Source organism: Microchirus variegatus (genome assembly GCF_963457635.1).
Source record: "Microchirus variegatus genome assembly, chromosome: 20".
Classification (NCBI taxonomy): Eukaryota; Metazoa; Chordata; class Actinopteri; order Pleuronectiformes; family Soleidae; genus Microchirus; species Microchirus variegatus.
The window spans coordinates 9,871,904-9,897,258 of record NC_139821.1 but is presented as its reverse complement, the minus strand read 5'-3'; the positions used below and the strand labels follow the sequence as shown (position 1 = coordinate 9,897,258).

Here is a 25,355-nt window from a genome sequence, read left to right as displayed (position 1 = left end):
TATTGCAGTAAGTTGCCTTGAAATTTTGAGTTTTTTCAACTTTTTCTTTTTAACAGTGTAGTTCAGGTGTTTCCCAGTGTTGACCTCACACACATTACACTGTAAAAAAAGAAAACTCAAAATTTCAAGGCAACTTGCTTCAATCAATTAGTTAACAGCCCAACAAAAGATTTCAAGTTTTTTAAAAAGTTCCATCAACAAATATTATTTTGTTAGAATAACTTGTAAGTTATAGTTGTGCCAACTCAAAATTCAAAATGTAATTTTTTAATGAATTTTTTTTTTTACATTATCTGAACAAGATTAGTGAGCCAAACTGTTTGAAAAGAGAATTTTGAGTTGGCACAACTCTAACTTACAAGTTTGTCTAACAAAATGATTTTAGTTGATGGAACTTTTTTAAAAACTCGCAATCTTTTGTATGGCTGTAAACTCAAACATTGAAGTTGCCTTGAAAATTTTATTTTTACAGTGTAGCGTGAGGTTTAAAAGGAAAACAAAGGATTGTACCGCCGCTCTAACAGTATACTGTACACAAACCACGCAAAGGCATATTGTGACATTTTTGAGCAACCATCTCTTTCGAACCTTTCAAAAACTAAGAGATTAAGTTAAGTTTAGTTAAAAACTACAATCTACTGATTAAGTTAGGGATTTGTTGAAAGAAATCATAACGTGAATCCTGCAGAACCCAGCACACAGGGTGTAAAATACTGCTTTGGACGTCAGTTAGTAAGTGGTTCTACATCAAAAATGCAGCGACTTCTTTCACAACAAACACAGGGAGTCCTCTAAAAGCAACGTAAAGTGCTATAAAAACAAACTAGCAAAACGAACCCTCATCAATCCATCCGTTATGCCACTTTGTACGGTGACATAACAATGAGCTGGAAGGTGATTGTAAAACTAAAAACATCTGAGATCTACTACTTTGATTATGCAGTCTATGTGCGTCACATCAGGGGAGCTGGTGGTCCCCCCCCCCCCCCCCCTTCATTCCGCTCTTCCAAGTGGAGCAGGGCAAAGAAAAAGATGAAAAGAAGAGGGAGAGCTGAAAGACCAGCTGGCATGAAAAGCAAGCCTGCTTAAACGGAAGAGGCTCGGGGCAAGAGGGGAAAAAAAAAAATCGAAGCCTGAAAAAACTACTCTTTCATTTGCCCTCCTCCTTCCCCTTTTCTACTCTGCTCTTCCCTCATTGTCTCTCTCCCCCATGGGCCTCTTCTCTCCCATCTTAACCCTCCCTCCCTCCCTCCCTCCCTGCCCTCTCTTCTCACTCGGCTGTTCTGAGGACAGAGTCGTCTCCCAGGATCTTGCAGAGTTCGTTGAGGCGATTCTGCATCTCAGGAATGCCAGCCAGCTGAGACTCCAGCCGCTGCTTCTCCTCCGTGAGGGAGAGTCGCGTCGCCGTGTCCAGCTGCTCAAAGCGCCAACCGCCCTCGCCGTCAAACTGCAGCAGGTGGGTGTGGTACTTCCTGGAGGTGGCGAGAGGAAGGATTTATAAAAAACAAAAAACGAGCCGTTGATTTGGGTTTTCTGTCACATTTCTAAAGACACCGGTTCATCGCAGGTCAATTTTGTTTCCGTCTTACCACAGGGAGGGTCTGTGTGTGATGGAGAGCAGGGAGATGCCGGTGTCCTTAGCAGCCTGGAAAATCTTTCCCTCTACGTCAATGCTCACAGCGCTGGTGCACTCGTCCAACAGAGCAAACTTAGGCCTAACAGACACAAGGGAAATGGTTTTAATGATTGCTGTTCATCCAGGCTGAGGTTGAGGCTAGTTTTGTGGTAAAATCACGTGATAATAACAAACAGTTGCCCCAAGATACACATTCACATTGACATTTGACTCTTTAATTATGAGATACATGAACTACTGCAGTTGAAGGTGCTTATGGAGCAGTTCTGGTGTCCAAGAACAAGCACAAATAAAATAAAACTTTGGGGGCTCCATATTATTTTTATCTCAGTTAACTAAATCAATTTGTTCACTGCTAGTTTTAGACTTAGTTTTCGTTAACCCTGGTTCATACTCATGGGTCAGGGTTGGTGGTCTACACCTTTTTTTGTGAGTGCGCAAAGGTTTGAAAATGAGGCCCCATGTCCGTCGTGTGACCTGTGTACGATGGCCAACAAAGAGTGGCTAAATGAGGTCAGGTTTACTCACACTGGGTGGATTACGCAATACACTTTGTAACAAAATGCCGCTTCGTACACTCACCAGTGTATATTGTATGAGTCGGTAGGTTGATTGAGGAGGAAAATGCTTCTTTTTTTTTTATTATGAAGGCCTTGTTAGATAAACTACCTATGTATATTTCTAGTCTCTTATCATATCACATCAGCAACTACAGCACTAGGTCTACCGCATAACTTTTCCTCAATGTTCCTAGAAATAACGCAGAATTTGGATCACCTTTAACTACTTCCTTTTAGCTTTTATATTCTGTTGTGAGTCTTACATCTGAAATTGTTTTGTCCCTGTAACTATTTGTACTGCTGTCTTGACCAGGACCTTTGTGGCTAAATACAGGATAAATAAAAAAATGTACTAAACTACTTGAAATGGAACACTTTCAAGCTGTAGTGAGTAACTTTTGGTGATTGTTGGTTCTATGCTTGTGTCCGTCATCTGAACTGGACTTTGTCAAGCGACGTTTTCAGACGTGACTGTGGGATGTGGCTGGTGTTCGGCTGTGTTCAAGATGAGTTTGAACACAAGAACCAGAACGACTGTCAGGTCTGGTCAGTTTCTTCTTGTCCTCGGTCAGGTTTGGTCAGAAAAATACAGAAACCGTAGCCCGAGTGAAACACAACGATGATGCGTCGTCTAACCTGTGGTAAAACATGCGAGCCATGCCCATTCGCTGCTTCTCGCCTCCAGACAGCACGTCCTTCCAGTCGAGTTCGGCGTCCCAGCCTGGACACAAAAAGAAGACGTCACACAGACCGTTAAGGATGGTGGAAAGAGCAAACAGAGCAAGGACAAAACACAGCATCTTAAAGTAAGTAGGCACAGGCCTAGGATGGATTATACCTTTACAGAGTCGATCAAAAATCCATTTTGGGCAATGCTATGAATAATTGAAATTTAAACTGTTGTTATCAACAATCTCATAGCAAAGGAACAGCACTGAGATTTGATGTTTGATAATAGGTCATACAAACATACAGCTCCAGTCCCATGAAGTCATATTGCAAATGTGCTTATATCAGCGACTGCGCCATGAAGACATTTCTCAACATTTCCACACTGCGGCCATTCATACATTAAAACCCTTGCGCAGTAATAAGCTTAGTAGGTTTGGTTTTAAACAATAGCCCTGTTTGTTTGGCAATAACCCAAACGACCAAGCTTCGGGCTGGGAAAAACACACTTCACCTAAGTCTGTTTGATCTCGAAAAGACAGAAAACCTGTGGCGCAGATTTAAAATGATTTTGCAACACAAATGTGCAGAATTAAACTTGTAATAATAGCCATAGAGTGAATTGTTTCTGAAAAATGGATGCAGTCCAAAAAGTTAAGCCAATGCAGAAGTGTTTGTGACCTGCATTCTCTGTGATGGCCACCAGGGGGTGATTGCACTGTTTTGTACATACACTAAGTCCATGAGAAAATTATAAATGTTTTACTTGATTAACCTCCACCAAGGAGGTATATGTTTTCACCGGAGTTTGTTTGTCTGTCTGTTAGCAACATAACTCGAAAAGACACAAGGATTTGGCTTAAATTTTCAGGAACAAGTGATTAAATGTTGGGCGTGATCCGTAGACGCTATCACTATTTTTATCGCTATTTTGTGGGGGACTGAGCTGCCTTGGCGGAGGTCTGTGCTCTCCGAGTGCTTTTCTAGTTTATCAATGTACTAGTTTTTTCCTTCTTTAATACAGCATGACGTCCATTTTGTAAATGATGGTTCCATTTACAGTCAAATAGAGGATAAAGCATAATGTAGTTCACCTTGCTTCATCCCCAGCACCATCCACTCATTCCAATAACCAAGTCTTTAGACTACGGATGGCTCAGTATCACTTTTTCCGATACTGATATCGATATCACAGCCTTAAGTATCTACTGATACTGATATCAGATGCACCGACACAAATATTTCACACCAGGAAACTGATTCTCTCCTCTGCATTTCTGTTACAAGATCTACGGCAAGAAACTGAGAATAAGTGTGACAGAGTGTTCCTTTCATTGCTGATAGTCGTTGTGGCGGAAAAGAAGGAACCAGGAAGTGAATGTGGGCAACCATATCTATCTATAAAGCAAGTTGCATCTGTGTGTCTGTCTGTGTGTTTGTCTGGGTTGAGCATGGCCCGATGATGTGCATCCTTAATTTTAAATTTTTTGGGAGGAATTTTAATTTTCACTGATCTATCATGCCGCACTTTCGCTGATTTATCACGCTGCACCAGGCAGGCAGCGGCTCATCAGCAGTAGCTGTGTTGTCTGGAGAGGGGAGGTGGGAGTGAAGAGGCGGTGGGTGAGACATTTTCACACGGTTCACCGCAGAACAGTGTTATACTGAAACAACAAGGTGTCCATTCACCAAATACGCAAGCACCTATTTATTTTGCATTAGCATGCTACTACTTTGGGGCTAACTTGACCAACCTGTTTCCAAAGGTAAGCTAGCAAGGCTACGATTAGGATTAGCGTAGGGCTAACATAATACAAACACTCTTTTGTGGCTGACAGTCATAAAACAGCTAGCTACGCTAATGCTAATCGAAAATGAAAACATTTGCGTTGTGCCTAATGAGGTTACGCAGTGTTTGCATTATGTTAGCCTTTCCTTATCATGCATTACCATACCTGAAAAATCTTCTTCAGCTCCCACAATAGGAATACATACTTCCTACGAGCAATGCACTAGTCAAACTAAAATTGAGCAAGGTAAAAGGTCTCTAAAATGATTTAATGTTGAAAATCAGACATAATTATATTATATGTTTTCAAATGATAACAGAGTAAGGTGGAAGTAGTTTCAGTCATCAAAAAACACAAAAAAAATGTTTTTAAAGCTGCTGTTATTATACGTATCTTACCTCCCTCTCTGGTGACTATATGATTGAGGTTGACTATATCCAAGATGGCCTCCAGGTCCCTGTCACTCATGCCTCTAGCAGCCATTTCCTCCACTGAGTCTGGGTAGATCACCTGGTCCCGCAGTGATCCCATTGACATGTAGGGCCTAGAGAAGCACACACACAAACACATGACATTAATCCTCAGTTAAAAGAAGTACTCCTGACACTGAACAGGGTGTGAGTGTACAAAGGCAAACCTTTTCTTTACACCCTTAAAAGCAAGAAGAGAACAGGATGCCCATTAAGCTTCTGCTGTTTCTCTTGTGGATGCTATATTAGATTCTGTAACGGCTGCCAGGTGGCCGTCTGATCCAATGTATAAAATATTCAATGTCCTGCAGGAGGGAGTCTGCCGAGTCAGCAGCTCTTTGCATCACTGGATAGGATTACAAAGTTTTGCCTTGTGTCACTTCAGGTCAGTTTGTCTCCTTAGATTTTTTTTGTTGTTGCAGGATTTGCTTATCAATTTAACTCGGGATCACAATGGTAGACAGAAACCGACAGTTTCAAAGAAGAGGAAATCCTACAGATAATAAATCTGAACTGTTCAATTCCAATATTTTACTGTCCCTAGCTTTATTTTGTTGTTTTATTGTCATGATAATAAACGGTTAGGGTTTACACTGTCCCTCAGAAAAACACATCTGATTACGTTAGTCTAGGTTGGAGCGTTTTGGAAAGTATTATTGATATTATGATACAAACTTAAGACATTTCATATTACCATTAATCACTAAACAGTGATATCGCAAATCACCGGAGCAAATAATGTAATGTACACAAGGCTGATAGTATTATGCAAGCTGAGCGACACTATAAAGACAACTCACTATAATCAGAACTACTGTCAAGAGATTACAATACACAAAAACGTCAGAATAGCCAACGTCAATGTTGTAACTCAAAGAGACGCAGGACTTTTTCGAGGTGGTAAATATTTCACAGTGGCCAGTGCTTTGGTTTCTCACACATCTTCTGTTACAACATATTAAATTACTGGTAAGGGTTCATCAATACATTGATCTAACCACCAACTACAGTCGCTCTGGGACTACGCTCTGCTCTGGCAATACTGGATATGTGTGTGTGTGTGTGTGTGTGTGTGTGTGTGTGTGTGTGTGTGTGTGTATACCTCTGAGGGATGTAAAACATATGCTGAGGAGAGGGTTTGTGTAGCCGGCCGCCATAAACAGGCCACAGGCCGCTGAGGATCCTGAACAGAGAGCTTTTCCCACAGCCGTTAGGCCCCGTGATCAATAGGTGCATTTCCTCCTCCACCTGAAACAGAGTGACAGTTTATAAATTAATCTGCAGTGCAGTCAGTCATCAGGAACATAGATAGGAAGTATTGTGAGTAATGTGGATTGAGTTGAGTAGCATGGGACTACTTCACATCACAGGAAATCTGAAATGTGAACGCAAAAAACCTCTAATTAACCAAAAATGATTCAGTGTTTTACAGACAGAATTTGCTCCTTGTCATATGTTATGTCCTTGTTATGTATAATTTATTAATGTCTATTTCCTGAAGCACGGAAGACATAAAAAAAGATGACAAGGAAGGAAGACGTTTGTCAAATTATAAGCAACTAAATTAAGTTCACTCTATGATTTAAGAGCATGGCCCTGGGATCAGCTGACTGTCAGCCTCCTCTCTGGAATACAAGAGACAAATAAGCAGATTGCAAAAATGATAAGCATCCTTCACATCTATGGATTCAGGGATTATAGGTGTATCCTAACATCTTTAATTAATATTTGACACGTTTAAGTCTTTATTGAATGGACAGACTGACAGGCATAAAAGGGCCGATATGGCAAAAAAACGTACAACAACGAAGGGCTGCAAGCCAGAGGGAAAAGTGTGGCCACTGTGGACGACTGTAACCTTGTTTATGGGGGAACTGGTTTTACCTGGTGAGCAACCAGGTGTCCCAAACACAATATTTACTCATGGTGATCTTCTCTAACGTCAACAAGACAAGTATTTATCACGATAACATATTTATTTGAGTCATGAAAATGTTGTCTGTCCAAGTCCCAGAGTGCATGTGTATGTGAGCCAAATCACCAGAAGCACGGAAAATGAATCGTTGAAACAGTTAAATGCTTGTTTTTTTCCCCCCACTTGGTTACACAACTTTTGTTGACACTGATGCAATTGTTTGTTTTTGAGTATTTTCGCAGATATCTGTATAAATACTTCCTCTTAATCACAAAATACAGGTCACCCACTGAATCGTTTCACTGCTCTTTGCGGTCGCCAACAGCCTCGCCCAAGTGATGCATCTCTTTCCTAATGAGACCTCGGAGAGTTGATATTAAATGTTATTAAACGCCACACCACCGATAACAAATCCCTCAGGCAGTATGATGATGAAGTGGGGCTCAGAGAAAAGGCTAAACTCTCACTTGTAATATCGTGTTTCCATATGTTTTCCATTACTTTCCTAATGTTCTGGTGTTGTGTTTTCCACTTTCAGGATAACATTTTGTATTAAAATACAGGATTCATTGTTCAAAGCCAAAACAACAACAACAAATACTTTTCAACGCAAGCAATTTGGTTTGAATTCAACAGACCACATGACAGTGAGTGTAGCCGTCTCACCTTAAAATTCAAGCAAGACACTACTACGTCCCCATTGGGCGTGATAATTGGTACATTTTCACACACAATGCCTTGGTCCACATCTATCACTTCACCTGTAGACACAACAGAAAGAGAGAACATGGATGAAATAAAGGATTAGACTCTTACAGCCAAGGCATAAGCATGGATTATACTTAATAATACAGGAATTATGGGTTTAAAAATCCCTACTACTTTACTTACTACTTATCTCTTTACTTAACAGAGATTCATACCAGGGTCAAATGACGTTGACAATGACCTCAATGCTGCTGATTGCTTGTAACGTCATGTTGATAAGCAAGGAATTTATTCTGCTTTTTTTTAATCGTCCCGTTTAAGAGTCTGGAAACATGTACAACACTAACACTTCAGTGTGGAATTGCATCCTGTGGGTCCACTAGGTGTGATTGGTGTGAGTGGCTGCTAAATGTGCCAATTCATAATAATAATAATAATAATAATAATACATATAATTTACTTTAATTTACCTTTCAGAACACTCAAGGTCACCTTACAGTACATGATTTTAAAAAAACCAAAAAAAACATACACAATAGAAAAATAAAATACAGATATCAAAGCTAAAATTCGGAGAACAGAAAAAAGCTAAAAAGGTAACAGAGAATTAAATTAAATTAAATTAAATTCTCAAATATCTGTAAAACAAAAACACACAAAGCATAAATACAAAGTTTTTGTTTGTAGAATGACTCAAATAGTACCATCTAACTCAGAGATGCTCAAACTAAACTCTAACTGAAAGATGTTTAGATTGTCCATTGTGGGCTACTGTAAAAACACGATCCAAAATGGCCTCCCGAGAGCCGAACCATCTTCTGATACACTTATGTGTAATAACTTTATATTCTAGTTACACCAAAGCGTTATTTTTTTCATTATTATTTAATTTATATGATATTTCTATAAATTAAAATAACAATTATTGTGTTTAAAACAGGTTTTTATGATTTCATCTATTTTTTTTTTTATATGAATATCATGTTGTGGTTTATTTCCTACTCAGTGACGACATTTGAGTACATGCTCCCCAAACAACTAATCTAGTAATAGAAATTATTTTTGAAAACAATTGACAAATTAATCCATAACGAAAGTAACCCTTACATGCATCCCTAGAATGATTGACAATGGTGACTACTGGTCTGTTAGATGTGGGTTCATTTGAGTGAACACTCTGCACTGAGATAAACCAATGCCAATTCTCTGTCGTGTAGACAGAGGAAGTGGTAAAAGTTTGCCCAACAAAGCTGCAGTGACACTGGCAGCTGATGAGACATGTGTACAGCAGAAAGCAGGCCTACCCTTTATCTCCAGTGGTCCATCTATGTGCATCTCTGGTTTGCTCTTCTTCTCTGCCCCTGTTGCGGTCGACAGAGAGGAGCGCTTGTAAACGCCCCTCTGGACGTCCTCGAACACCTCGAACATGTTGTGGACTCGTGCCGTGTAGCCTGCCAACTCTGTGACCTGTCCCAAAAAACACACACAGAGACAGACACGGGGGGAACAACGGTCACTCTCTGCTAAATGTCAGCGTGATGTCAGGATAACTCAAGAGAAGATCAGACTGTGATAAAGGTCAGGGAGGAGTGTTTGAAGCTGGTGTTTGTCTGATCAATGAAGGTAGTGACATGGAATACATATGAGAACAGAAACCTGCTTCATGTTTGACTGCATGAAGACAAAAGTTTTTTGTTGCAGTATATAAGATCCCATATTATACCCTATTTCTCCAAGTTAACCTAGTTCCCTGGTGTCCTAATGAACATGTGATATGCTTTGGTCAAAATACCATAAGGATGAAGCACCACAGCAGTTCAATCACCCTGCTAAAACAGCCTTGTTCAGAACACTCTCTGTTTAGTAGTATCTCTTTAGGTCCACCTTAAGGGTCCACCTTAAAAAAAAGTAAAACAAAACTTAAGGGACAGGAAATTACATCAGCCACAGAGGCGACTGGGAGCTAACAGCAGTAAAGTGATCATTTGCAGGCTCTAGCAGGCACATTGCCGTCATGTAACTTGTATCAATTGGACAGATATATCCTCTGAGGCTGGAAGTTTGTGTAGAACTCTGTGCTGCACTGTGGAGCCAAGAATAGAACTTTTCACAGACGCGGACTTCTGGTTTTCCGATGCCGCTGCACTCGCCAGCACTCTCACTTGTTTTACAGACAAAGCGGAGCTCCGCGAGACAACAATTCCAGGAACTTAGCGCCTTGTGACGTCCCAAGGAGCGCGGAAGTCCACATTGCATGTTTTATCTCCTGTACTTAGACAGAGGAGGACCACAAAAACATAAATGAGTCATCTTTTTTCACACTTTGGTAGGGCCTCCAGAGTCCCAAATATAAGGATTTAAATGATTAAAAAGTTGATTTTGCCTAAATTGGGACCTTTAAATCCAGATATCTAGATTGGTACTTATCTATAATCAGCCCTATGTATTTTCATTATATTATTATAAAATTTCACAATTTCAACATTGACACAAAACACCCTGAAGTAAAAAGGGAGAAACAGCAAAGACAAATATTTAAAGGTAAAGAGAGTGTCCCGTGTTAAGATATAATGACACACTGGTATGAAAAACAACAAGAGAAAAATCACCCTGTTGCTTTGACTTTGCTTCTGCACCCTGCAGTGAGACGAGCGAGACTGTGCTGGCTGTTGACACAGCTTGACTGTATAAAACAACAAACACTAATTCTGGGAATTCATAGACGGTGTGTGAGCCTGGGGAGAGGATACCGTGTCAAACAAGCAAGAATGAATTACAGCGCAGTGTTGGGGGGAATGAACAAGTAAAAAAAAAAAAAAAAAAGACCATTATTTCATTAGAAGTATAGAATAAATATTTGTCTGTATTTATATCCTAAAGCCATTCAATCAATCAGCCAATCTCCATTTGATACTGGATCAGGTAAGGGAAAAAGAATCATATAACTAAGTAATGAAGTAAAAGATGCACGTGTGCCACACTGAGCTGTGTGTGAGCCTATTTTAAAACAACAAACAAGAGAGAAGCAAAACAATTTGTATCGGACTGATCAGTATCTGTAGATACTCATATGATATGACCTGAGGCAAACAAGCCATCACTGTAGTAATCAGGTGTGACAATATATGCGTGTCATCACTTCATGCCAAAAAATACACTACACATGTTGTAATAATGTCAATATTATGGGGAAAAGGCCAGACTTGTGTGTTGCAGGTGTTGTTAGACTGCAGAATTTGTTGTGCAGCTACACTAGTGTGCAGTTTTGTCTTTAAACAATGCACATACCACCTGACAAAACTTCTGTGCTACACTTGGGTAAAGTAGGTTAACACCAGGTCACAAAACTACCAAATAACATAACATTTCAAAGAAGAGAAAAGGAAAAGCACAGAGATTCTCAGTCAGAAATGTCATTCTCATTTGCCAAAATGTGTTTATGTACATATTACTAGGGAGAAAGACAGAGAGAGAGAGAGAGTGTCTGTGTGTGTGTGTGTGTGTGTGTGTGTGTGAGAGAGAGAGAGAGCGAGAGGACGAAGAGGGAAAGTGAGGAAGTGATGCAGAAGTGTGGGCTGAAAGATCAACAGATGGAGGATTATTCACAGCCAGGCTAAGCCTCAAGAGACGAAGCTCTGGACGCACACAGACACACACAGTTTGCACAGCTATGCTTTTTAGGACACTTCACTGCACTTGTCGTCCATTTGGACAGCCTAAACAAAGGGTGTATGCCTAACCTTAACTATAAACACTTTATGCCAAACCTTAACCAGATTCTAAGAAATGAGTATCTGCCTCATTAGGACCAGGTTTTGCCTCATTAGGACCAGGTTTTGGTCTCTCTGAGGACTAATAGCTTTGTCAGTGTTTATCCAAAAAAAGGTCCTACGAATTAACAACAATTCATTATTTTGATAATCCTCCTTTATCAAACCTTTTCAATGGCTGCTATATTCAAATATTTTCCTTAATGGTGTATGTAGTCTATTATAATGTTCTTGTCCTGAATGCCTGTTTTTCAAAAGCTGTGAAAAATTAAAATAATGTCTAGACTGAAACAGAACAGAGGCATGTGAACAAAGCCCAATCTAAAAGATGAGTCACCAAAGGCCATGAGCTGAGACTTGACCACAAACACACGCACGCACACACACAACAAACAACATGCCCTGCACAACGATAATAATAAAACAGTCAGCGTTTGGAGGCGTGAGCGAGGCACACTGCCTCAGGAATGCGCTCCATCACTGCTGCTAAACTCGAACATCTCTTGGTGGACTGACAAGCGGGGACTTGCTGCTCACTGTACTTAATACACACTCATGGAATGGAGCTGAGTACAGGCTAAAACGTGCACCTTCTAGGAAGTGCCTTAGCAATATAAATAACAGATATCTGCTCAGCCGTGGGTCGACACATTACCGACACATGACTGAACGGTCTGAGTTGTGTGTGTGTGTGTTGTGTTTCCTGCAGACTTGACTGCACTTGAGCTTTGTGTGTGTTTGGCCCTGAACGTAAAACGGCACAATGGCAAGGTTTTTAGAAGAGGCGATGACCGTAAGTCACAGACAGACACCTGACTGTTGCTCGAATGCTACATACTATTCTTTAAGAAGGGAATTACAGGGTACCATGGAATATAAAAAAACAGATGTCAAAGGATAGGGTGAGTCTACAATCACAGTGAGACAAGTGCAAACCATCTGCACTGCAATACAGCTTCACCACAAATGTGCCTCTGCCAAATCCTCTTATGAACCTTAAAATAAAGCCAAAAAGAGAAACTGCATGAATGGGTCTTGCTTTTTTGGAGGGGATTAAAATGCAACAGGAGATCAGGGGTTTGGTGTTGAATGAACAAGGTCTTTCATTCATTAATGTCTTTCTTTGCTTTTTTTTCATTCTGGACATGAAAAATATTTCTGTTGCATACATGGTGAGCTTTACATGGGTGAAGAAAGAAGAAAAAGATGGATGTACAGCCTTCAGCTGTCAACAAGTATGTCTCTGTATTCATCAACCACCCAGGCTTATCTGTTGCTTATCTGACAACTCATTTTAATATGTTTTTAAAGGACACGTGATGGTGTAAAGTTGCTGCACTGCCCCGTAATGAATTCTCATTTCTGTAAATCATTTCTATACTTGCAATGTCTCACTCCCTCTCTGGAGATTTCCCAATAGTAGTGAAGGATAAATTAACACAAAATGCTACATACAACATCTAGACAAATTCATCTTGCCCTTAAAATTGGGATAAGTCTGATGTTTAATATAGAAATAGTATTGAAAAATTGAGAAATAATTCACTGGGTCGTCGTATAAAACTGAAACCGGAAAGCAAATGCTCTCATTAAAGCAGCTGGAATCAAAGTACGCTTGAAAACAGGTCCAGCTGGAGTATTTATGAATGGCTACTGTACATTATAGGTACACAGTATTCATAGATACAGAGGAGGCACAATGTTTAAAGGTTTCTGTGAATGACTCCACTGTATGTACATCTACTGTGAATATCTTATAAGTCATGGTATTTATTTTAAAGCCTGAGGATGATTGTTTAGAAAAGGAATGACAGGCTATAAATAGACAAAGAGATAGAAAGAAGGAACGCCCCCTTATTCTTTTCAGACAAAGACAAGTGGACACAACGGCGTCCTCACCTCTTTGTAGGAGGACATGATCCTCTCGATGGCGTCGGCTCCCGAGGCTAAGAGGTTGCGGGCGGTGGTGAAAGCCTCCGTCCTCTCGCTCACCATCACCTGTCGCTGACCGTCTGCTGTTTCTAGAGGACAGACACGGTGGACAGAGTGAACCATGTGGTTTAAGACACCGAAGAACTACGCAGGTGTTTAGCAAAGTGGAATTATTTGAGCTGATATACACTATTAAGTTTGTCATTTTCGGATAAAAAAAAACGATCTGCAAAAAGTAAATATTAGCAATGCTGTATGCTCACAGCGAACAGCAAAGCTGTTGCCGCTAACAACCAATGAGAACAATCGTTATTCAGTATGAGTATATGATGTTAGAAAAATAACAAATTATTGTGTTAATCCAACATTTAAACACCAAAAAATGGTACCAAATGGAATTTCAGATAATAATATCCAGATAAAAAGTCAGACTTAAGCTAGCCTGGGCGCGCTGCATGTGTCTTAAACCCAAAAACTAGCAAAGAAGCCAGTACACAGAAGTATAAGACAACAATGACACAAACAAGGCAAAACCAAGCCTGGTGTATTTGCTGGACTAAGCTCAAATAATTAATTATTTGTAAGTTTATGGATGTAGGAAGACTAGGAATGGCCGCGGTCAACATGCTAACAACTAGCTGCCAGCTAAACTGGAAACCACCTAGTGCTAACAAGATGAAAGGCGGTAGGGAGACGCTTTACATTCAATAAATCAATCCCCCACTAGTTCTTATATACTGGGAGAATTTTCAGGACACTAAAACGTCACAGAAATGTGGACAGGCCGCATATTTGGAGCAGAATTGATGTCTTTTTAAATGAAAATGGATTAACGTGGATTAGCGAAAGTGTTTCCCTTGTGTGAACCTGTTCCCACCACATTTCCACACGTGTGTGTGTGTAAGTGTGATCATTAGAAATAGTTTTTTTTTAAACAGCAATGATGACATTGGAACAGCAGCACAGCAAACAAAGGAACTCAGTTACACAGTTACTTCTGATGCAACTGAAATGTCATGAGTCACTGTGGGAGGCAGTTAGTCACACATGCTAACAACCGGCTCTTGCTTTAAGGAAGCAGTAGCTGTTGGTTTGGAGATGCTGATGATCCAACTGTAAAAAGATAATCTGGAGACAGCAGCAAGCAGCAAGTCTTGCTGCTGTAACACTGGAAATTTCCCCACTGCGGGACGAATAAAGGACTATCTTATCTTATCTTATCTTATCTTATTGAACTGGGTTTTGTTTGCTTTTCAGTCATGCGGCAGCTTTTGATTTGGATTTTGCGAACCACAGTTATGAAGAGCTCACAACTCAAATTGGATTTCGTGTTTGAAAGAAAACACTTGTTTGAACGCTGCGGGCCTCCTTACCGTTGTCGGCGAAGCCGGTGGCTGTGATGATCGGCACGGCGACCATGATGAGTCCACTGCTGCTCCACACGTACTTCATGAGGAACTGCTCGATCATGATGTACCACAGACGCTTGGACAGGATCAGGTTCATCTGCTCGGCCAGAGCCCGGTAGCATTTCTGCAGCTGACGCATCTCCACCTGCAGTGGCCAGTATATAACGTAATGATGTCAGTCATTGGTTTTGCTTTTATGCATCAACTCTGATAAAGGATGCAGATTTACACAAACGTTTTAAAGCACATTCAAGATTTCACTAGAGTTATCCAAATAAAAATGAAATGTCAACATGTGTCTTCTGTAGTTAATTAAAAGATAAACCATGAAATAAGCAAAGTGGGCAACTGTCAGGACATATGAATATGTAGTATATGAATTCACCTGTGAGTTTTTCTTGATGTTTATTATGCCAATTCATTTTGGTCTTCATTATGGCCCCCTGAGTCCCAAATATCAGTACTAAAATGATTAAAAAATTGATTTTGCACAATATGGGCCCTTTAATTATTTGCATATTGATTTGGGGATGTGAACCACTGAATAACAGTATGAATTGGGTCCTGTTGTGTGTGATGGTTTGGCCTACATAACCTAAATAGTACCACAAACTAACTGTCTTAGTGTAGTAATTGTGTAAAGCTGTGAAGCTTTGGACATACAGGGCAGTGATTCTCAAATATGGTTCAATGGACCCTCTGCCATCCACCTATATTTTTACCTTTCTTTAACAAAAGGCTTCAGAGAACAGTGAATAAGAAAGTAAATATGATATTGCTCACAGATTACTTTCTAAGAACATTAATTGTGGTCAAATTATTTCAGAATAATGTGGTTACAATATCATAATAATAATTTATTTGTAGGCCATTCTCAGAGACTGGGAAAGGACCCAAACATGGGTTGACATGCCAAATAAATTTGCTTTATCTTTTCCAATAGTAATATTAAATGTTACAGAAATGGCACTAACAGTTGTCAGAAACATTTTCATATTTAAGAGTCGTTAAAGCAGTGTTTCTATTATAATCAATGTCCTTGTATCACAAAGTATAAAATGACTACATCATAGTTTAAACCAGTGTTTCACAAACCTTTTAATGGGAGACCCACTTATTTTTAAAGAAGCCATTGTGATCCAATTTATAATATACATTATGGCAAGAGCACATGTTATATAGCGTTCCTGCCTATTTAAATGTCATTTTTAACACCTAATTTGAATTGATAAAGCAGATATTTGCAATATTCAATTTAAGTAAAGGCTAGAAAACAAATCATATACATATGCTCACCTTATGCCCTCTGTAGAAAGCTATTTCCTCAGCATTTGCGATGATCCTGGAGTGCACATAGCGCAGGTAGCCCTTCCTGTGAGCCTCCTCGGCCACCAGCTTCCCAAACCTGGGCGAGCAGGCGCGCAGCACCTTCGCCGTGAGGAAGACCACCAGGCCGGCCAGCATGGTGGGCCCGGTGGCGTTGGCCCCCCTGGAGCGGGCAGTCTGGATCAGGGTGTAGGAGGTCAGTATCACATCCAGGATGGGCTTGGTGAGGTTGGAATAGAGGTGAGCCACGGACTGGGAGAACATCATGACGTCCTCGGTGAGAGACTGGTCCGGGTTGGCCAGTCTCCCGTCCATGTTGCTGACTTTGTAGTAGGTCTGGTCGGTGAAGTAGGTCCGGTAGGCATGGTTCACCAGCCGGGTGCGGAAGGCCAGAGCCAGTTTGCACTCCAGGTAGCGGATGGCGCTGTTGACGAACGTGGCCGGGATGGCAATGAGGAGCCATTTGATGAGCTGGAGGATGAAGCGCCGGGGCTTCTTCTCCACGATCGTTTTGACGATCTTACCGTCCAAGCTCGCTACGTATATGGACAGAAACGTCCTGGACACCAGCGCCACAGAGTGCACGGAGAGCAAAGCGAGCTCTTTTGATACAAGCTTGGGGAAGAGGATCTTGCCGAGTTCGAGGATCTGCTTGAAAAACGCAGCGTTAACCCCCGGTGATGTCTTCCTCCCAACCGCGACATCTATCTGACCGTTTGCCGAACAGGTGGAGCCGTTCTCCGCCTTCGAAAGCCGGCGGTTCCTCTCTGGATCTTTGCCCTTGCTGATCTGCCTGCAGATGATGGGGTATAGTGTTTTGACGCCGTAAGCAGCGGCAGCGAGAAACACGGCTCTCTTCGCCGCAGCAGTGCGGTCCCAGTTCAGTTTGGACGCCGCATCGAGGATGTTGGACATGTTTTCAAACGTTAGTGGTCTCCGCTTACGGTCCTCACATCATCCATCCCCCGCAGCCAGAGCCCCCACGTCGACATGAGCGGAGAGTCCGACCGAAGATAGATGACTGATGCGGAGAAAGCTCGGTACATGAACCGTTACATCCTGCTCCTTTTTAGAACCAGCGTCAAGCAGGACAAAAGTAAAACACCCGCGCTTCCGGTTGTACATTTCGAAATAAAAGCATGACGTCAACTTCTCTGTAAGACTAAGTGTAACTTAAAGGTGTAGTATTTAGCATGTTGAGGGTGGTTGATGGCAGTATTTTAATATACTGTGTGTGGGTTTAAGTGTATAAACACCTTTAAAAAAAAAGAACTTGAGGCAAGAACCTTTATATAAAAAAACAAAACATTAATGTATTATAACAACTGATGGGACAAACCGCAAAGGGGCATGCGTTTCACATTTTACAGCAGAAAGTTATTGTGCAAACAAAGTAGAACATTATCCTTTCTGGTATGCCAATACTGCTCTCTGACACGTGGGGAAGGGAGAGTAATCCTTCATGTGTCTTAATCTGCAGTCTCACCATTCGATGTCTGGACTGGGCCTTTAAAATGTGGGTTATTATGGCCCACAGGGGGGCTTGGAGGTACTGCAGGTGGGCCTCATGCTGGGTTATAAAAATGCAGTTTTCCAATCCCTTTCCAAAATACAAGAAGAAACATAAGTGGCAATAAAGAAAGTGAAGTGAATAACAAAAGTCTAATGAGATGTGAACAGCAGTATAATAATAAAGTGAGCAGTAGTATGATAAATGTATTTTCTTACTGAGTTAATTGAGAACTGATATCCTCTCTTATTCGAACCATTCTCTGTAAACTCCACAGATGGTTGTGACTGTGAGTGGTAATCCCAGTGGATCATGGCACCAACAAGGTTCCAACAAAAGTAACTTGAAAATCACCTTTCCTTCCCACTGTGATGTTTGGTTTGCTGGTGTACCTAATAAAGTGGCTGGTTAGTGTGTACAGCATTGTCTTTGCTCTGAGAGGGGAACAATTAAACTGAAATACTATCTAAGACTACCTAATATCATAGATCATGGATATTTATGAAGAGAATTAATTGATAATATGGACAAAATATTTTATTTTTGTAATCTGTTTACTTCAATGTTGTGATACGTTTTTGCTAATGTAGAAATCCAGATGGAAGATCTCTGTAATTTCTATCATTTGTGGGGGCTTTAAAAACCTCTCAAGTTTAAGGAAATGTAACATGCAATGCAAGAACTTGAAAAATAATAGTCATAATAACAAAAATAGTGACATGAGATATAGTGCATGTGGTCTATTGAGAGCAGCGCTGGTTGTACCGTCTGAACAGTACAGCAACATGCTACGAATGTGTGTCAACCGCATCCTGTAGATTAAATTACATTATTGTTTAAACCGATTAACCACAGCTGCAGTTGTTTCCGCTAACTTGACACTACATGTTTCCGTCTGTGAGCTTTTGCAGCTACTTGTTCATTGGTCGCGCCCCCTGCACCTTTAACTGGATCAGGAAACAGGAAAGAGGATCACGAGAGTCAAATTTGTTCGTCAGCATCATTCATGTGCTGCTGCCCCTACATACATTAAAGGCAGAGTGGAAAACTGAAAACACTGTCACTGAACATTATTTTGATGCATTAAGGATTGAACATTTTGACAATACACTGAAAGAAACTGTATTTTCCCTTTTTGTGTTGTCTTAAGGCAGTGTGATGTCATTATCCATGATACATTTAACTTATCTTAGTTTCTGTTTGATTAACTAGTTTCCCTGGCTTTTTATATAAACCATTGAGTTATTTCTTTATTTCTTATGGAAAACCCAAGAAACCATAAGAAACAGAATGTCAACATTTTGAGAATGGAGTATTTTATGCACTAAATAACTAATCGAACAAGTAAATAATAGCCAGGTTAATTATAAATGAAAATACAGTAAATATTAATTGCAGCTCTACATGCCAGTACATATCATTCTCTGATTGATGCATAGAGTTATGGACCATGTGACACTGCTTTTGCTTTTGTAAATCTGCATCCTGTCTCTTTTCTGTCAATCAATTCACACATTTATTGACAATATAAAGACACAAGAGGGTAGCATTGCTTTAACTTATTGGCTGATCAACATAGTGTTTCCATTAATCAATATGAACAGCAGCAGCAGTTGCCAGGTCAGTGTAGTGATGGAAAACAAGCTGCTGTGTTTTAGCAAAATGTGCAGTGAAAGTGTTATCAAAAAATAATAATAATAATAATAATTTTTAAAAATACAAAAATGTGATTCTGTTTGCATACCATGCTGCAGTCATCACCAATTATCCTCACCATGGCAACACATTTCCATCAAAGGCTCGAACAACTGCGAAGCTCATCACCAGCACAACAAAGAGAGGCTGTCTGTTCAGTGACACCAGTGACGATGATGATGATGATGATGATTAATAATGATACATAGAGTACATGCTCCGCTCTCCCAGCCACTTCTGCTGCGTTGCCTGGCAACACTGTCTCAGGCAGGATGCACTACTGTATAATAAGAGTGTACAATTTTTGCTTAACAGAGGAAAAATGACACGCATTGGCTATATTTACTTTAAAAATTACACAGGCGGTTTAAATACATACTTCACATTTATGAAGATTTCTGGTTGGCGCGTGGCACAATCGTTTTTGACCCACTCAGCTCGCGCACGTAGCTTTGGCTTTGGCTAAAGTTAGCTACTTGGCAGGGTGAGAGTGCACTTTCCGAAGTTTCACACAAACATTAATTCATTTCGTTGTTGTTGTTGTTTCACCACTCACCTTGCCGGAGTCACGGTATCCACACGTCCGTTTAACATGAATTGGGTTGGAGGTTCAAGGTAAGAGAGGTGACAATATTTTTAGTTATAGCTGCCGTGCTAATGTTAGCATCGCTCTGTAAGCTAACTGAGATGTGATTGTTTCCCGCAGGAGTCGTCTAACCATGAGAGACGACGCCAAAAAGCAAAGGGTGACACAAATAAATAATAATTTCCACGTTTTCAGATGTCCTTCCATGTGCCATTATACATATTAAAAACTAAACTGTTGCTCTCTATTCTTAGGACTTTTTTGAAAAGACAAAAATGCAAAAGAAATTGAAAAACTTGGGATTAGCTCTGCCAACAACTCCTGGAGCTAATGGTCCCGGTCCTGGTCCTGCTAGTTTGGATCTGGTGACTTTATTTATTGTCAACCAGATTGCTACTAAGAAAGAAAGTAAAGGTGAGAATATATATTTAAATTTAAAGTGTCAAAAACAGCTACAATGGAGGATGGCAGGAATAATAATAATAATATTTATTGGACTACTATTACTTTAATGCATGAAACATCTAACAGCATTTTCTATAGAAAGAGGAAATCATATCACTCATTAGCATATATACATTATCTGTGGTTTAGTGTGTTGGATAAATAAAATAGAGAAAAAGCCACTGTTACACCACCATAAGTGCCTGGTTGTGGCATATGATGGCAGTTGAAAGTGTTGGGGTTTTCTTGTATTTCCCTCAGATCTTTCTAAAGTAGCAGTTCTTGGCAGCAATGGCAGAAGAGGATCCAGTAAACAAAACAAGCCCCTGGTTCTCCCAATGAGCCCGTGCTCTCCATCACAGCTGAGTCTTGTCGAGAGCCAGTCTCAGTGCAGGTACAGCTGGACTATCTGAAGCAGAATAATATCTTTGTTTATTGTTGTCAATATCAGCCAGTTAAATCCAGCTCAGTGTACAGACTCAGCAGAAAGCCACACAATCAGTGTGGTGGATATTTGGTATGTAAATAATAAAACCATTTTGAACATTTACTGGACTTATTCTGTGTCAATATATAGTGTTCAAGGGACACGAATGGGAAGGCATGTTATTCCTCAAGGTTTCAAGTGTCATAAGGTCAGTTACTTTACTGTTTATAGTCATTGATTTTTTTCTGAATGTGAGCAAATGCCAGGATCCTTGAGGTAAAAGCGTATATTTTCTACACAAGCTGTCACCAGTGCTGGAGTCAGGATTTTCAGACAACAGTGCATCCGATTACTTGCCACCCACGACTGCCCTCCTTAGCCCTTTCTCCTCAACTTCATCAGCCTCCTCAGGCCAAGGTCAGATAGTATTTCAATATTTATTGATCAAAGTCGCATGAGTTACACGGTGCATTTAACTTTACATATAGTATGTCATATGGAATCCGTAACCCCACTGTTCTCAGGAGTTTTCCCCCTGCAGCTGAGAGGCCACACTACGACACAGCCACCTCCTCTCTGGGAAACATCAGCGCTGGAACAAAACAAAGTACTGCAAAGAGAATTATTTAATTTTTTAATTTTTTTTAAAGTAAATATTTCACATTAACATAACATATAGTAAGTGTATGGTTTGAGCTGCCCATAGCACAAAGTTAAAATACCTTTAGCGCAAAACAAAAAATCATATAGTGTGATCCCTAACATCATTTTAAATAAGTTGCTGCAAATCTATTTCTTTTTTTGCAGTGCAGAACATTTGAAAAGTGGTGTTTAAAACAAGGAAACAGACAGCAATGTATGTGATGTGTTATGTAATGTTTATATGAGCTGTGTTAAATACTATTCTTTGGTCTATCGGAGGTAAATATGAGCTCCTATAATGTTTCATGCTTTTAAAGGGGATGCTGTTTTGAGCTCTTAATTGATGTGGTTAGTTCCAGCCTTTCTCCCAGCCCAGAGGTATGACCGAGAGTATGACATGGTCATGTGGATCAAACCCACCTCTCTTCTCACTGGAGACACCCACAGCAGCCCAAGTCCTGTTCGGAAGTCCAGAACCACAGTAAGACACCGACACCAGCATTATTTGTTGCCCTTTAATGAACTAGTGATTTTGTAGCCACTGGTTGTTATCACAGTGTAACAGAAACAAGAGGCCACACGAGACACAAGGTCAGCCTTTCTCTAAACCAGTCACAACACATGGACTTCACCCTGAACCAGTCAGTAACTGAGCAGCAGTCTGAAGACGATGTCTTCAGTGGCTTCAGTTATGAGGACAATGAAAAAGATGGTAAATTTGGCTTCAAACCTTTAAACAGGCACAGTGTGACTTTTGTGCTCGGGCTAACACTTTGAATTTAATTTCAGCTTTTCAGTTCAGGAGCGCAAAATCAAAGATGTATCTCAAAGACGGAACACCAGTAAAATCCTTGGCACCACAGTAAGAGTTTATTCTGCATAGATATAAGGAATATATGTATAATTATTCATATTTTTATGATGTCATTGTGTTTTGTTATTGTCAGAACTGTCCCAGAGTCACAGTACATGGAAATGGAGGTGTGTTAAAGTAGCTGTTTACTGCCACCATGTGGTCGAGCTTGTGATGAAAACAAATACATAACATCATTTGATGTGGACTTCTGCAGTTTTTTCATACCACATGTGTTTCCTTCACAGTGCTGCAGCTGCAGTGACACAAACATTTGTAAGTTTCCTCAACAGTGTCATTTGAGTTAATGAATTATGGTGCATGCTGGAGCTGTCTTCTTCTTTTTGAAAATGTTGTTTCTTACTCTAAGCATGTCCTGGACTCAACACAGACCCTGAGAATGGCTGTGGATATTCACCAAGTTACTCTTGTGGAGGAGGTTCCCTCATTTCAGACTCACATGATGTAAGTGTATAGTATATTTATAGTTTTTGCTTCTGGTTTATTTTGTATGAAGTCACTACTGTCTACAGCTGCCATTTCAAAGGTCCAGTGTGTAATCGTTTGTGACATAAAAGAGTGAGACTGCAGAATGAAACAAACGGAGGGCTCCTCCACTTACCCCCCCTCCATTTACCTAGCACATCGGGGAACTTTAGTGGCCTTTGCATCGCATTCGTGTGGGCAAAGTCATTCACATTGTAGTAACATATCAGCTCAAGACGGCAGCCTCTGTAAAGCAAAGCAAGGACTTTAAAGTCGTTATACAGTGGATCTGTCAATTACAAAAACAAAACATGAACAGTCCTAGCAGGCAAATCCTTATCCCATCAGCAGCAATTATTACTGAATATCAACACTAAACTCTTATCAGACGTATTTTCTAACTGTGCTTTAAGGGGGAAGAACACTGCCCACCACGTCTCCATACCGCATCTGACTCTTCATATCTGCAACAGGACTGTTGTGCAGACACCAGGCACCAAGGCTCACTGGGGAAAATAAAACAAAAGATACGCTCCAAGTCTGGACCTCACACCCCTCTCACACGATGCACTGATGATGAGAAGGTTACAGAGAATCCCTCAGGAAGTGACAATCTACAGACGGAAAGCAGCGCGACTTTGGAGTTTGGTGTGGATCTTTGCAAATGCAGTAAACCATTTGCTCAAACTCGGGATGCGGGGACTCAAACTGCGGACGACCACGTCGCTGAGAGACGCGACGCCTCGACTCAGTGCAGCTTCCTCGCACACTCTGCAGCCAACGTCCCACTGGTCAACTTTCCACCTGTTGTCAAGTCAATACTGCCTCCAGCCACCAGGAGGCAGATGGACACTGCTGCAGAAACAAGTGCACATGCAGCCTCAGCTGCCAGCAGGGGGAAGCAGACACCTTGGAGCAAGATGAAGCCCAAGGCTGGTTCCCTACCAGGCAACAGCAACTGTGATGGCAGTATGTTCCTACAGACGCCCAAACTCCAGTTTCCAGGTGATTTGAGCAGAGCTGATGGCCGAGGTGTGACTGATACATGATTGATCCTGTGTGTCACACTGACTTTATCAACTCTCCTTTCTGCCACAGGTAAGAAGAATGAAGAGGGCAGAGACGAGAGCGAGCAACAGCCAGCAGGCCCCGTGATAAAAGAGATAAAAGAGAGCTCGGAGGGAAGTGAGGGACTAGGTCACGTCTCCCAGCACTGTCAACAGAGCTGACGAGACCGGAACACTCCAGGAAATAGCTGATATTTTGCTTCCTGCTGAAGCAGAGGAGGAATTAGAGTTCTTATGAACAGGTGAAAGCTTGATGGATGGAAGGAGGCAGCGGGAGTTTAAAAATGTCTGTTCTGTGCATGTTCTTTTTTAAAAATAGTTGTAAGCACTTAAGTCGCATTAAAATATTCAGCGTATGAGCTTAAATCTGTGACATAGACACTGTGGAATAAAAAGCCCCAAAGCCTTTCTCTGATTCACAACTTTATTTCTTTCTCCATATACATATTCAAGTGTTCAGATTTCATAGAGATATTTATATTTTATCCAATATAAACTCTAGCAAAACATTTACAGCTTGAACAACAGTCTGATAAACTATACAGCAATACTAGGTTTTTTTTTGTAGTTCCTCGTAAACTGTAGAAACACATGTAGAGTCGGCTTGCGACCATTTCATCACAAGTACACGTTGACATGTCCTCAGTGTGGCAGAGGACAGTGTTAACATAAGTGGATGTTAAAGGCTGGGCAGCACACACCATCTGTGAGAAGCAGCTGCGTGTCAAAGGTTAACGACGCAGTTCTAGGAAAGTCGAAAAAATTGCTCCCTCAATGATTTATTTGTAAATGAATAAACAAGGAACGCATTAGTCACTATTATGCTGTAAAATGTTGGATTTCTCTTGAATATACAGCCCCTCCTTTTGTCCTCCACAGCTACAAATCAAATGTAAGTTACATATTACTAATTAAAAAAAAAAAAAAAAAATTACTTTCATAGTTTAAAATGTGTCTTGTGTTGGTTGAGTTTCATTGCTGCACGCAAGGTTAAAGGTGCATTATGTAATTAATCTAAAGCAACTGGCCGGACTGCAAATCATGTTTATGTTTTGAATCATGTTTTGGCATGTGTCGCCACCTACCGCCGTCTACCAATCATTGCAGTCAGTAGAGTCTCAGCTGCCGAGCAACCACGGGTTGCCAGTTACGTCTGAGCTACAATGGCGGATAAAATTAAACCTAAAAGACCTCGTGTTTTGAATTTGAGTGTAGTAACCGTTTTTGGCCACATTCTTACATATGGCGCCTTTAAGAGTGAAGTCAAAAACCACATTATGTCAATCGGGGCATTTGATTTGTACACAATGGCTGATATGAATAGAGTTTTAGGGAGATCTGTTTTCTGTTTGTGAAAGAAACAGTAACTAGAGTTTCTGTACGTGTTCGTTATTGTTATTACGAGATGATTCCAGTCATAGAGTTTCCATAGAGGCATTCATGTGTGAATGGTGATATCT

The 25,355-nt window shown here is 40.6% G+C and overlaps 1 protein-coding gene across 1 annotated transcript; it reads right to left on the bottom strand.

The window, feature by feature from the left end:
* Positions 1 to 1,270: 1,270 nt before the first annotated feature.
* Positions 1,271 to 17,100, bottom strand: abcd2 (ATP-binding cassette, sub-family D (ALD), member 2; the record flags this gene model as incomplete). Its single annotated transcript, XM_083906616.1, has 10 exons — positions 1,271 to 1,472; positions 1,590 to 1,715; positions 2,833 to 2,917; positions 5,054 to 5,199; positions 6,228 to 6,373; positions 7,707 to 7,801; positions 9,053 to 9,215; positions 13,418 to 13,539; positions 14,824 to 15,004; positions 16,156 to 17,100. 10 exons carry the CDS (start codon positions 17,098 to 17,100, stop codon positions 1,271 to 1,273), a joined length of 2,211 nt encoding a protein of 736 aa, XP_083762742.1.
* Between the last annotated feature and the right edge of the window lie 8,255 nt (positions 17,101 to 25,355).